The 13,019-nt window shown below is 42.2% G+C and overlaps 1 protein-coding gene across 1 annotated transcript in view; it reads right to left on the reverse strand.

Annotated features, from left to right (window-relative positions):
• LOC104948137 (uncharacterized protein PB18E9.04c) overlaps window positions 1-11,539 on the reverse strand; it is an 18,394-nt gene extending 6,855 nt beyond the window's left edge. Inside the window, exons 1-7 of the mRNA XM_010774300.1 lie at window positions 11,377-11,539; window positions 10,181-10,674; window positions 5,879-6,023; window positions 5,634-5,736; window positions 4,856-4,894; window positions 4,723-4,764; window positions 2,702-2,987 (exon numbers count right to left, since the gene is read on the reverse strand). Coding sequence (XP_010772602.1) covers window positions 2,702-2,987; window positions 4,723-4,764; window positions 4,856-4,894; window positions 5,634-5,736; window positions 5,879-6,023; window positions 10,181-10,358 — 793 coding nt within the window. The 5' untranslated portion in view covers window positions 10,359-10,674; window positions 11,377-11,539. The remainder of the gene's footprint in view (window positions 1-2,701; window positions 2,988-4,722; window positions 4,765-4,855; window positions 4,895-5,633; window positions 5,737-5,878; window positions 6,024-10,180; window positions 10,675-11,376) is intronic.
• Between the last annotated feature and the right edge of the window lie 1,480 nt (window positions 11,540-13,019).

Consider the following 13,019-nt stretch of genomic DNA (forward strand, 5'->3'; position numbering starts at 1 on the left):
ACACTGCGTTACTATAGTAACTACCCCAGTTCCTAAACTAATGTGAGCGCAGCATTAAAGTGAGCCGGGTCTAATAAGGCCTAACCAAACCGAGCGAGGCAGAGCGAGCCGAGCGAGGCCTGCAGTATAAATGCGCCATTATTAAACCAGCCAATGTCCGGCAGTGGCTCAGTCAGTAGGGGCTTTGACTGGGAGCTGTAGGTTCGCCGGTTCAAGTCCCCGACCAGACCTAAAAGATAGAGTGTGGACTGCTACTTGGAGAGGTCCCAGTTCACCTCCTGCCCTGCCATGGTGCCCTTGAGCAAGGCACCGGACACCCACCTTCCCCCCTCACTCCCCAGGCGCTGTACAATAGCTGCCCACTGCTCCTAGTACTAGACTCCTGGTACTAGGATGGGTTAAATGCAGAGAACACATTTCACTGTGTGTGCTGTGTGCTCTGTGACCATTAAAGAGGGTTTCATCCCTCCCAATTCTTCTAAAGCATGATATTGAGCCAATGCTAGTTTTGACTCTTAACCAGAGTGACACCTTTCCCACAGAGTCTTAATTTGTGTACAAGCTGTACTTGTGTTTTCCCATAGCCTCCAAGAACAGTTGCGTGTGTTTGCAGTGGGCTGTAGGATGTGCATTTTTCCAGCAGAGGGACCCTATGGATATCATGCTCTCTATCCAATTGGAGTGTTTCTATTCAGTATCAATGTTTTCCACTGGATGGTGCTAAGTTCACCACTTAAAGTCCGCATGTTTCTAAATAACTGGGTCACTGTATGGTGAATGAGTGTTTGGTCAATTCATGAAATTGGTTGCTGTGCTCAGACAGGAAGTCTTGGAATCACAAAAATAGACTAGAAGTAATGTGCACAACATGCTGTAAGAATAATGACCATATCGAGGCCTTACATATCTGTAATAAAGAAAAAAATTCTGACTCTAAACTAAGAGCAACTGCATGGGAAAAAGGCGGGGATACGCAAGAAATATAGACCATGATACACACAAAGAGAGAAGAAAAAAGTCAGTTTTCCCACTGGTTTGTGAAAAACTGAGTGAAATGGGATCACCAGTTTAATGTAATGCATGGAGTTGGTCCGTTTTGCCACCACTGTCCCCGAAGACAAAGTTACCTGCTTCAACCAGTTTAATGATGATAATATATATACTCGTGTGCAATCTACTAAAATATACAGATATTATTTAACGCTCTGATGAATGTAAGCGAACATACTCTTCTTCAAAAAGTAGTGCCCCTCATATTGAACTTTCGTAAAACTATGATGATATACAATTTTATATTAAGTGAATGCAGTGTTCATTCTATTATTGTTCTGGGATACAAGCTGCATACTAACTATGCCAAATAACTGAAAAGCAGAGGAGAAACAGGAGATTCATATTATAACTATAAAAAACACATGGCTCTTTTGCTCATGCTCCTTTCAGCCCACATTAAATCCTTAATCCTGTAATATTGATCTGAAGGACTATTGTCCCATCTTATAGCAGTCTGTCCTTTGTATCCCTTGCCTTGATCTTGGCACCTCAACCAAGCAAGAGTGTTTATTGACAATTTCCATGCTAACTGACAATAGAGAAGCTACCAAAGAAGCAGGTGTGTGGGGGCGATGCAGTACGATGTCACAAATCCCAGTCACAGAAGCTTTTCCCCCTCTGGGCAGGCCTCTTTTTACTCTGCCAGTACATAAAGATTCCAGCGGGCTGAGGCACTATTTGGCGAGCACTTTGGGTTTGGAGAAATAAATCCTTCCTACGTGCCGCAGCACTGAGAAACCTATCTAGTATGGACTTTGGTTCAGACTGCTCAGCTCTCCGCAGCCATTATTGCTCACAGAGAAGGAGCAGTAGGAAAAATGGTTTTCTTGTTAAACCAGTGGTTTGTGTTGAATGCAAACTTGAGTAAATGTTCAACTTACATCCGTGTCCAGTCTTTCATAGCTAAGAGACTATCTTAATCCTTTCTGATTCTATATCCTATCCTTATCCTAATGTAATAGATGTTTCTATTAGCAGTGTCCATGATGACACCAGCCATTCTTAAAGGGGCCCCATCATGCTAATTTTCAGGTTCATATTAGTATGTAGTGCCTCTACTGTGACATGTCTCCATGCTTTAATGTTCAAAAAGCCCTTTCTTTTTCTCATACTGCCTGTGCTGCAGCGCCACTTTTCACCCTCTGTCTGAAACCAGAGCCCAGTCTGCTCTGATTGGTTAGTTGGCCGGCTCTGTTGTGATTGGTCAATCGCTTAAAAAAGGTGTCCAGGCCCTTTTTTTCTTCAGCATATCACTTACAACTTGTTGGAGCGCCAGCCAATAGAAGAGTGAGTGCATGGTGATGTGACTATGCAACACTCACTCTTACAGAAATCAACTTAAGAGACAAAGTAGGGGTTTCAGGCAGGGGGGGGACTTTGGGGGAGAGACAATCCCTCTGGAGAGAACTTCAGGATTTAAGACGTTGCAGACCATTTAAATGAAACGTATATAACACACTACAGGAAAGGGAAACCCCCCAAAAAGCACGACAGGGCCTCTTTAAGGTCGTTGCTATTGGTGTAAACAAGTAAAAGATTGCATTGACTGGAAAACAATTCAAGATGAAAAAGAACATAGAGGGAGATTTTATTTCATTTGACATGAGCCCCATCGTGTTCCCTTCCTCGTGACGCTTTGCTCACTCACCTTTCCCACCCTGTGACTCATTCGGTTTCTGAGGTTCCTGTGGGTGCAGCCCCCCTTTGGTGGAGCCAGAGTCTGTTTTGACAGTGCTGCTGCCGGGGGAAGGGGACGCTGCGGCGGTGGCCAGCTTCAGATTTGCGAGGCAGAGTCTCGGGCTGACAGAGCCTGGTGCAGCATTTGCAGAAGCTGGTCTCACGTTGACAGGGCTGGCTCTCATGGGAGGCCTGGAGCAGATGGAGAGCTGCGGAGCCGACTTCTCCTCAGTCGCACTGGCTGACTCCAGCTCGGGCTGCAGAGGGAAGAGTGACAAAAGAGGACAGGAGAGCGCGATTAGTGTTGACAGCTTATTCACATACAGTGGAATTACTGTCACGTTTGATTAAATCATTGGATAAACGATTCACCAAATTACCGTTCTCCAATGACTGCGCTGAGACACACAGAACTATAACCGCTGATTAAGATTATTTGTGGGAGAAAATTATAAGGTGACTTGGAAATCAAGCAACCTCGCTAATCTTCCGTCCTGATCTTACGCCCCCTTAATCAACAATCACTCTCTCCTCCTCTCTCTGGCTCCTCCCCTCCCTAAATCAACTGGAGAAAACCTGCAGCGGGGCTCTCAGCAACAGAATACATCTGCAGCACTGAAACACCCCCTTCCTGCTTCCAGAAACAAATCACTCTACCTACAAACAAGACGTTCTACAGGATAATGTGTCAGACAGGTGTGGGTGCTCACTGCCACATCAGCATTCGTTGCCCAGGGATGAGTTTAGGCCTCTTGTAGTCTGGTGCAGATATAGGAAGTGAGGGAGAGACGTCTCCTTCCATGGCAGAGAGGAGGAGAAAACAGAGAACAGAGGGGAGCTCACGCGCCCAAACCTCGAGAGACTATCCCACAATCCCGTCCATCTGCGACTGACGCATTCGCTCTCTCATGGCTTTTTAATTCCCCGATCAAGTTCATCAACCATCTGTTCTAGGGCAGTCCAGAAAATCCCGCCTTGCCTCTGTGATTCAGCTGTACACACCGTACACACACATTTGCCTGCATAAAAAAAACACATAAAAGAGAAAGAAAGCCAGGGAGAGATGGAAAGAATACTCCTCGGACAACCCAAGGCTGGAGCGATGATGGAGCCAGAGGGAGGAGAGTTCAGTTCAGCTGTTCCCCGGAGAGAGGGCTGTGAGGGGTGCGGCAGACCAGGCGAGAGGGGGGGGGGAAAGAGAGGCAGAATGCTGGGAGAAAGCTGATCTGAAGAGAGGCTTGGGAGTGCGGGGACAGCTGGCCTACTAACCACCATTTCCTGTTACTCACAAGGGGTGGGACTGCCATGTAGAAGAAAGACACGTCTCAAAGGAGAGGATTGTTAATCAATCGAACCTTGCTGTGATCTGTGAGACTGGGTTTCAATCAGAGTCAGAATCCCTTTATTAGTCCGACAGAGGGGACATTTACATTGTTACGGCAGAAAAGAGCCAAAGACAGCTTAATGTTACCTAAGCATGCATGATAAAATAAAAAAAGTAATAAGAGTGTCTCTCTGAGTGAACTTGACACCAGAACATGAGCTGCTCTTTGCTTTATAAACTACACTATAAGAAGTATATTATCCAAATTCTATAACTGGATTGCAGCAACCTTTATATTCTATTTTCTTGTAATGGCGGCACTAATTAGCATAATAGCATGCCACAGACACATGTGATCACTTTAAGAATAGTTTTATTGTGTTCCTTGACCCTCAAAACATGGATCTGGACACCTTATTTGTTCAGTTATCTGCAATAATGGCTGAGATATAGTGATAGGTGTAAAAAGAGTGAAATAGGGTAAATAAACACTAATTTGGGAGAAAAAAAATATACGTGGGACAATTTGCCAACTTTTTAACATAGCTAATCGTTTTCTACACAATTTTTCCAATCTAGAAAAGCTGATTAGAAGTATATTTCAGGGGGGTGCATGATACCCCCTTCTACCCACTAGACTATTAAAAAACTCTTTAGTTTGAAAATACCTTTTCTGCAGCTGGAGGTGAAGGATGCTCACTCACTGACACCTGTGGGTTTAACAAAGACATTACACAAGTGTTACAGGCCATGATGCAAGCACAGAGCTCAAATTGTAGCAGGCGAGGAGCTCCCACTCACCGGCAGAGGGAGTAGCGGGCTCGACTCCCCACACTTCCCCTGTTGGGAGAGACAGTGCCATGTTAGATGATACTAGAGGCCACACGTCATCCTCCTTAACTTTGAGTCAGTTCAGTACTTCAGGGAGCAGGGAAGAACAGAGTTTCCAGAGTTAAATAAGAGTTAGAAGAATGATTGCATATGTAACTGGAACATATCTGTGCAGTGGGTGGGGTAAGCAGTAGGAAAAAATTACTGAGTGGTTGAATGAATCGTGGTCAGGCCAGATGAGACCGTCCGCCTGGTTCGCTCTGGCTGAGTGTGTGCAAGGTTGCCATGACAACACAGCGCATTTCTTTTAAGATAGCGTGAATAAAAGGAGCCCCCCCCCCCCCCCTTACACACACACACACACACAAAATCAACACCTCACACACCTCCAAGTGCACACATAAAATATCACCACCTTGGAAATTATGCACAGTGAGGGCTTGTTTTCACAAGAAGCTTAAATAAAAATGTATGAGGAGGAATAATTGAAAAGTGATGCTCAAAAAGGCTAATTGATTAGTATTCACAAACTACACGTCAGGTAACAGAAGTGAATTAAAAAGTCTTCCATTGAGGGAATGAGACAAAAAGGACTAGTCTTAAGAACAGTTTAGACAAATAATGTTTTTTTCTTGATCAGGTTGTTTTGTTTGACTAAATAGTAAAGAGGCTAATCAGTCATTTTACATGAAGAAGGAAAATAGTATAGCATAATTGTTTGCCGTAGACAAACATTTACTGTACACACCTTTAAATCCAGCGAAATACCAGGTTGTGTTTTAGGGGTGGGGTTTTCTCTCTCAGTTCTAACAGGTTCTGTTGGTTTTCTGCTCTTCAAGATACTGTGATGCCTGCAAAACATAATCAGACAAAGTTATATCTTCCGGATATCAAATTGAAACTAAATATATGTTTTTTTGGTTACAGATCATTCATTGCCTGTAATCTATCAAATCATGGCCTGGTATGTGTTTAAAAAAAGAAGTGTATTACTGTGCATTGTTCTGTAGACTTGGCGACTTCTTTTCTACGAATCCTGAGGAGATGAATTTGGAGCTCAGCTCATCCAACTCCCCGATCACAAGGACCGCCACGTCTCCATCCCGTCCGAGCAGCCAGCTCACATTCTTACTGTTGGCTGGAGGAAACACACAAAATGTGGGTTAGTTGGCCATTAAAACACTGAGCTGATAAGAAAATAATTACAACTCGGGATCAAATGAACAAAATGTGTGACCACAACATGATCCAACAGACATAAATGATAGAAAGAATTATATGTGTCCTTTTCAGCAATTGGCCAAAAGTTGCACATTTGTATCAACATTTTTAAGAATACCGCTTTCTCCAAACTTTTTCCAGTTTAAAAAAAAGGAGCCTTATTCATTTTGGGGGTTTCCCTTTACTGTAGTGTGTTATACAGATTTGTGTGCAAAGGCTTGAATCCCAAATGTAAGTTTCTCTCCCACACACTGGACTCCTTTGTTTACTTCCATAACATGATGACATCACTGTGTAACTAGGGCTGCTCGATTATGTCAAAAATAATAATCTCGATTATTTGGGTCAATAATTTATATCACGATTACAAAAAAATGATTATCCATTTACTTTGAAAACATCAATTTATTGGAGAAAAAAAATTTGAACACTATGTTTTCAACAGTTGATTACCCTGAACTTTAAGTATAATTCAACTGAAATTTTCTTTGAAAAAAAAAGAAAAAGTAATATAAATTATTTTTTAAAAATCGTTTTATTTCGATTACGTTGTTTTCGTAATCGTTGCAAGCCATAATCGTAATTGTGATTAAAATATGATTAATTGACCAGCCCTATGTGTAACACTCACTCTTTTATGGGCTAGCGCTCCAAAACATTGTACGTGATAGGCTAAGGGGTGGGACATTTCTAAGCAGTTTACCAATCATAACAGAGCCGGCCCGCTAACCAATCAGAGCAGATTGGGCTCTGGTTTCAGACAGAGGGTGAAAAGAGGTGCTGCAGCACAGGCAGTATGAGAACGATAAAGAGCTTTTTGAACATTAAAGCATGTAAACATGTCACAGTAGAGACACTACAGTACATACAAATATGAAACCTGAAAATTAGCAATTCATCTTTTTAAAATATGAAATATTCCAGATAATCCCTTCTGGCTCTGTTCATTCTGAAGTAAACTGTCAACTTCACCACCAGTGTCTCTGATAAGTTGAGTCTGCTGTTTTGGTTAGAGATGGACAGGAGCAACAGCTGGTGGGGGCAAGGCAGCAGAATGCAAACACACAAGAGAGGACCTATAGATGATTCAAGAAGAGGGGACAGGGGGAAGCAGCATTCCCCTCCTTTTTTGTATAAATCTAGTTTTAAAAAGGCCTTCCTTGAACTGTTTTAATTCATTAATATGAAATAATTCAGATTTTCCAAATTCCTAACCCTAAAATATCCATACCTGATATTTGGTGTTACACTTCCTTCTTTGTATGTGAGGACATTGAATCCACATAAGCTTTCAAACACAATAGGACACACACGTTCATACCATGTGATTGCTTTGTGACTATTGTTTGGGAGCATGCAGAAGTGACTTGAAGAGACAAGGGATCTGACGTGGGTTCAGAAGGTGACAGCTTGCTGGGTTGAACACAGGATGACATAGTGAACATAGTTCATAGTGAACTGGTTTTGCCAGCTTGCCCTGTGGATCGTATTGAGGCAGGGCATACCAGGATGACTACGAAAACACAGCAGTGAGAGAATACCTGGCTAAACATTTATCAGCCCCATCCGGCAGCTACAACCACAACACCATTGTCAGGCGAGATGATTCCTGTCAGCTGAGTAAAGCACATTAGGAGGATTAATGTGCTGCCATTAGGAGTGTAAGAACACATTGTCAGACTTGAGTTGATCATTATGTTCCCTGATACTGCATCTATTCTTAAAACCCCTTTATTGTACTATTTATATTATTTAACAGTTAACAGGAAAACCTTTGTGATGTTGGATGTTACTGGGACTGTGATATTTGTACTCACACGTTGCTTACAGTATCGCAAAATATAGCAATATTTAAAATTGTTTCCCTGTGTCATGATGGATGTCATATCACCAGATTCTTATAAATACATAACTGTCAAATGTTCTAAACAGTGTGCAAAAACAATTTATGATATCCTTTTTCAACATCTCAAGAACAGCTTATCTGATCAAAGTAAGAAGCTCTACACTGAGCCATGTCTGCCTCATGTGAATGTCACCAGTTTGCATACATAACATAAACGCAGGGATACAAACAGCCCAGCACATAGTCATGAGACAGAATACATAAACACAAACAACCCTAAAGCCAGCCTAACAACAGCAACAGTCCCATGATTGAGAAAGTAGGCTGACACTGTTAACTCCAGCCTAGAGAGACGCCGGCTTCATCATCTGCATAAAAACAAAGTTAGCATGCGAGCCCTCCCACAAGGCTCGCTAGATACACTCTCTTTGTTTTCCAACACACATACATTTCCTGCATGCTTCCTGTTTCGCTCCCTGCTAATTGTGTGAGGGATTGAGAACTGACTCACTTCCTATTTTTACACAGAAACACCAACTATCCACCATTTCCTCTGCAGACTGTGTGGAGAGCAGTTGTGTGAGTCTCAGCCTGCAGTCTCCATCCAGCCTAAAGACAGCTGCATTGGTCATTGAGAGATAGAAAAAAGCCTCTGTTCTCTCACTCTGCGCCACAGTATATAGTAAGACCTTTGTTGTGAGTCAAGACAAGGAAGATCACATTACTCTATTAATCAGAGTCAACACACCAACTTCAGTGCGTGTTAATTGGCTTCAAGTCACTTTTAAACAAGATGTTTAGCAACAGCTGTGTTGTTTTATATAGGGTGGTCGCAAAATCTGATTTTCACTACATGCAAATACATTTTGTATAATGTTATTTTCGTGATATCGATAGACAATTTAAAGAATTAAATAAGGATATTAGCCACATTCATCGTTAACATTGTTTATCGTGCATTTTCTTTCTTTTTATACAAATGAATTACACGCTAAAAACAAGTATAAGAAGGTGGAAAGAATATAACCAGAACTAACCAAAAGCATACAAAAGGTGATTTGTTTGATATCATAGGTGTAGGTTACCATTAACACAATATAAGTATTTCATTTTAAAATATCAGTTATCATCTTCAACGCACGTCGACATCCGGGAACTTTTTGTAGTTAGATTCGTCATCTACAATAACAATCCTTCCTTGGAATATTAAAATAGCAAAAAATTGTATGTCAGTGTTATTATTACACCACTCGTTTCTCATACTAGTACTTGCTGACACCGTGGAGAAAATGCAGACAGACAGGATTTTGCAGAAGACGTCAAACCAGTTTCAGGGCAAACTCACGGCCTCCTGAGTTTCTGGTTGTTTTTGTTTGATCGCTGCATGTATACTGTTGACTGTTGCTTTTGAGTAGAAGCCACTTCCTATTAAAACAAATGTAACTTCCACATTGCCTGTTAATCCCCACCCACATGTGTTTTTTCTCGTCATCTGCATCTAGTTTCCATTAAACACAAGTTTCGGTTATGTTTCGGTCACAAGTTCCGGTTATGAGGGACAACTCTGATCAAGTGGATATTTGTCATCGGTCGCTCTTAGGCTCACTTTGTGTGGTGTGACTGGGAACAAAATGATATAAGTGAGAGCTTGGAATCAAAATGATGTGCATGCCAACGCATAAACACACTGCCTCATACTAAAAACTATTAATAAAGCACTAACACACTCAGAGTGAATATCATTTTACCCTGACATCTACTTTACTTCCCTTGTGTAAATGTTAACATCCTCATTGAGTGTGATGTCAACATTAACCCAGCGACACCATCAGTCTGCCGTAATTGTTTAGGACTTCAGATATAAATAGAGCTTCATGTTGGTGAAGTTAAAGTGCTCTTTGGTTTCTGTCCTCATGTCACGCTGCACTACATACACATTCATGTGGAGCAGCTGGTGTTTGTTAGCCCAAGTTTGTATTTCAGGGAATTGTTAAACTTGCCAAATGGACTTCAGGTAAACAGCTGTTGGGGAACATGAGCTACAGCAGCAAAGGACGTCATTCACAACCTGTAATGCAAACATCTTGACATTCTTTAAAAAGTTCTCTGTGAAAAAGTTTTGTTCAAAAGTGTCACGGTGCACTCGAAGCTGCACCCTGTTGAGGTGGGCACACAGGAAGAAAGAAGAGAGGTTCAACTAAGGTGAAGTGGTGGAGAAGTGTCGTTACCTTTTTTTGGCTTTTTTTGCTTGCACTCGGCGTCCCCCCCTTCTTTCTCCTCCCGTTCTTTCCAGCGCCGTACCTGTTCCTGCCGCATCTTCAGGAACAGCGTCTTCTTCTGGTCCTCATTTAGAGCGTTCAGCATATCAGGGTCGATGAACATGTCCTTTAAAATCTGCTGCAGCATGTCGGCGGTCGAATGGTGGTGTTAACTTCGTACCACAAAGCTTTAGGAGGTAGGGGGCTCTGTCCTTTGGCCAGCTGCTTTCTGAAGTGGAGAGTGTTGGTTTTATAGTCATCAGAAGAAGTCTTGCACCGCTTCTTTGTCCTAAAAATCTCTCTTAATGAAAGTCTTCTTCATGAACTAAGGAGCATGTTCTTCCTCACAAACACGCTTTTGTACATGAGGTACAATCTTACACACATACACTCACTCAAACACACACAACATCCTGTTTCCGCTCTGTGTTGTGGTGACAGGTGGAGGTCATCTTTTGGATAATCTAAAAAGAAAACAAACAGAGAGCACTTGAAACAAACATTTGGAAGATTACATTGTAGCCTATAGACTCTAAACCTTTTCAATGTCTTCTATGTTTCTTGATCTAACCTTAGGGAAACTTTTTCTCTTTCATTCCTATGGAAAGTGTATTTAAGGCAGCTGTCTTGTCCCTCCCTTCATGAACACGGAAGAGCCCAAACCCTGTTCCTAAACTGACAGAGACTGTAGCCCAGAATGGGAGGAGATTGCTAAGGAATGGGACTGCTTCTGTCATCAGTGCCCCCCTCTTTCTTCCCTCCTCCCCCTTCCCACCACACATCCCTTCCCAAAACCCATGTTCCTTTCTCCCCTTAACTCCCATGAGATAGCGGCTCCATTTTAACATAGCTAGTTTCTGGTTGTTAAGAGAAAACACAACAGGGTCATAGCCCAGGAGCACATGAGCCGGCTTTCTCTAACAAGGGGATTGCAATGGACTCCTCAAATCACAGTGGGGAGTTAAACAATGGCTACCACATAGGCAGCACTTGGAGGGAAAGAAAGCTTGTCTCAGACTGAGAACTATCACACTGGAGGAATACAGATTACCAGACACAATGCAGAGAAGGAAACCCAAGGATAGGGGTGTAGGGAACGGAGAGCGTACGTGATACAGGACAAATGGGAGTTGTAAGAGAAGGGTAGAATGTGCTGAAGTACTCACAGTGGGATGTAGACAGCCGCTCCACAGCAGAGTATGCTAACTAAGCTGAGAGTCAGAGCGCCGTGGGTCCTCCTTGTCTTTGTGTGTATGTGTGTGTGTGTGTGTGTGTGTGACTGGGCTGATGACATCACAGCATTCCATAATCTCCCTCCCTCTCTCTCTCTTTCTCTCTCTCTCACTTTCTCTGTCTATGTCTCTCTTTATTTAAAACAAGGGGGAGACTGCAATTCAGGAAGTTGACTTCACACATTAAAGAAGTTCTGAGAAAAAAAGGGTAGAACATCTTCCGTTTTCACCACTGCTTTCCCTCACACAAAACAAATTCAAATACATGTTTCACATCAGCTCTGCAAATAAAGTCAAAAACACTTATTACATCTCTTCTGCAGAAAAACCTATACGACACACTACAGGAAAAGGAACCCTTTAAGACGACAACCTAGTTATTTATTTTTTCTCTCCGATGTGTTTACATAAGGACAAATGTATGTTCACATCATTACACATTCTATCTACACCAACACTTTTTTCTTTAAACAATTTCTTTCTACTTGCATGACAGATTTCTCGATATATGCGTTAATGTCATCGTTTACTGTGACATTCAAACATGAGGTCACACGGTGTAAATTTAACATTTTCTTCAGGGACTTTTAGCATCCATCTAAAGTTAAGACACTAAAACAAACCGTGGCCTGAATAGCATGTAGGGATTTTAAACTGATGTATATTACATGCAACTGGAAGCTTAGAAATCTGTTAATGTTACGAGTGAAGCCAAAGGCACATGTCTTCCTCTTTCTTCTCCTCTCCCTTGTTTCTGAGCCTGTTATTCATAAGTAAAGAGCATCCTCTAGTGGTCCAAACCAGAGAAGACTGCTATGAATTACGTCACCACCAAAGCCAAACTGCTCCGGCATTAGCACAAGATAACAAAGATGAATCGACGCTAAAGCAACTGCAGCATTTTTAGACACATCCAGAGAAGACCTTCAACACCACAGCAGCATTAAATAAACATGCATGCAGGGGGTCGTGAACACAAATAGGCAGGATGTTGTACATTGCTGCATGCCGTTCACATTACAATACACTCGGGGAGTGTTTAGTTGATCATGTTGCAGTAGGAATAAAATATGAACATGATCAAGTTGTTCTCTCAGTGAGCATGTTGGCAGCTGGACCCGACTAAACCCTGTTGATTTAGTCTAACCTCAGCAATCCTGAGTATTCATTGCCATCGTGTTTGTAAGTAGCATGACTGACACACTCACAATTAAAAATAAAGGGAAACCGAAACTCTTTCATTAGAAAAAATTGTGCTTGTACAAAAATTGGGTGGTTTAAATACGTTCATCAGCAGTTCTGATGCACTTGAGCTAACATCGCTGGAATGACCTAAACTAATCCTATGTGGGCTTTTGGATAAAACAACAAAAGGTGAATTGGCAGATGGGCTGGAGTTTATTTAGCACATCCCCTTCAGTGTTTGTATCCTTCATCCAGTCCAGCAGGGGGGCCAAGATGCTGAGAGACCATCGACTTCACAACAAAAACCCGGCAAATAAATATCCTGCAGAAATGTCTTAAGAGCATTTCCAGACCCTGAACTCTGACCCCCACGGGGAGGGGGTGTTTGTGGT

This window comes from Notothenia coriiceps, unplaced genomic scaffold, assembly GCF_000735185.1.
Source record: "Notothenia coriiceps isolate Sejong01 unplaced genomic scaffold, NC01 NC01_scaffold00013790, whole genome shotgun sequence".
Taxonomy (NCBI): Eukaryota; Metazoa; Chordata; class Actinopteri; order Perciformes; family Nototheniidae; genus Notothenia; species Notothenia coriiceps.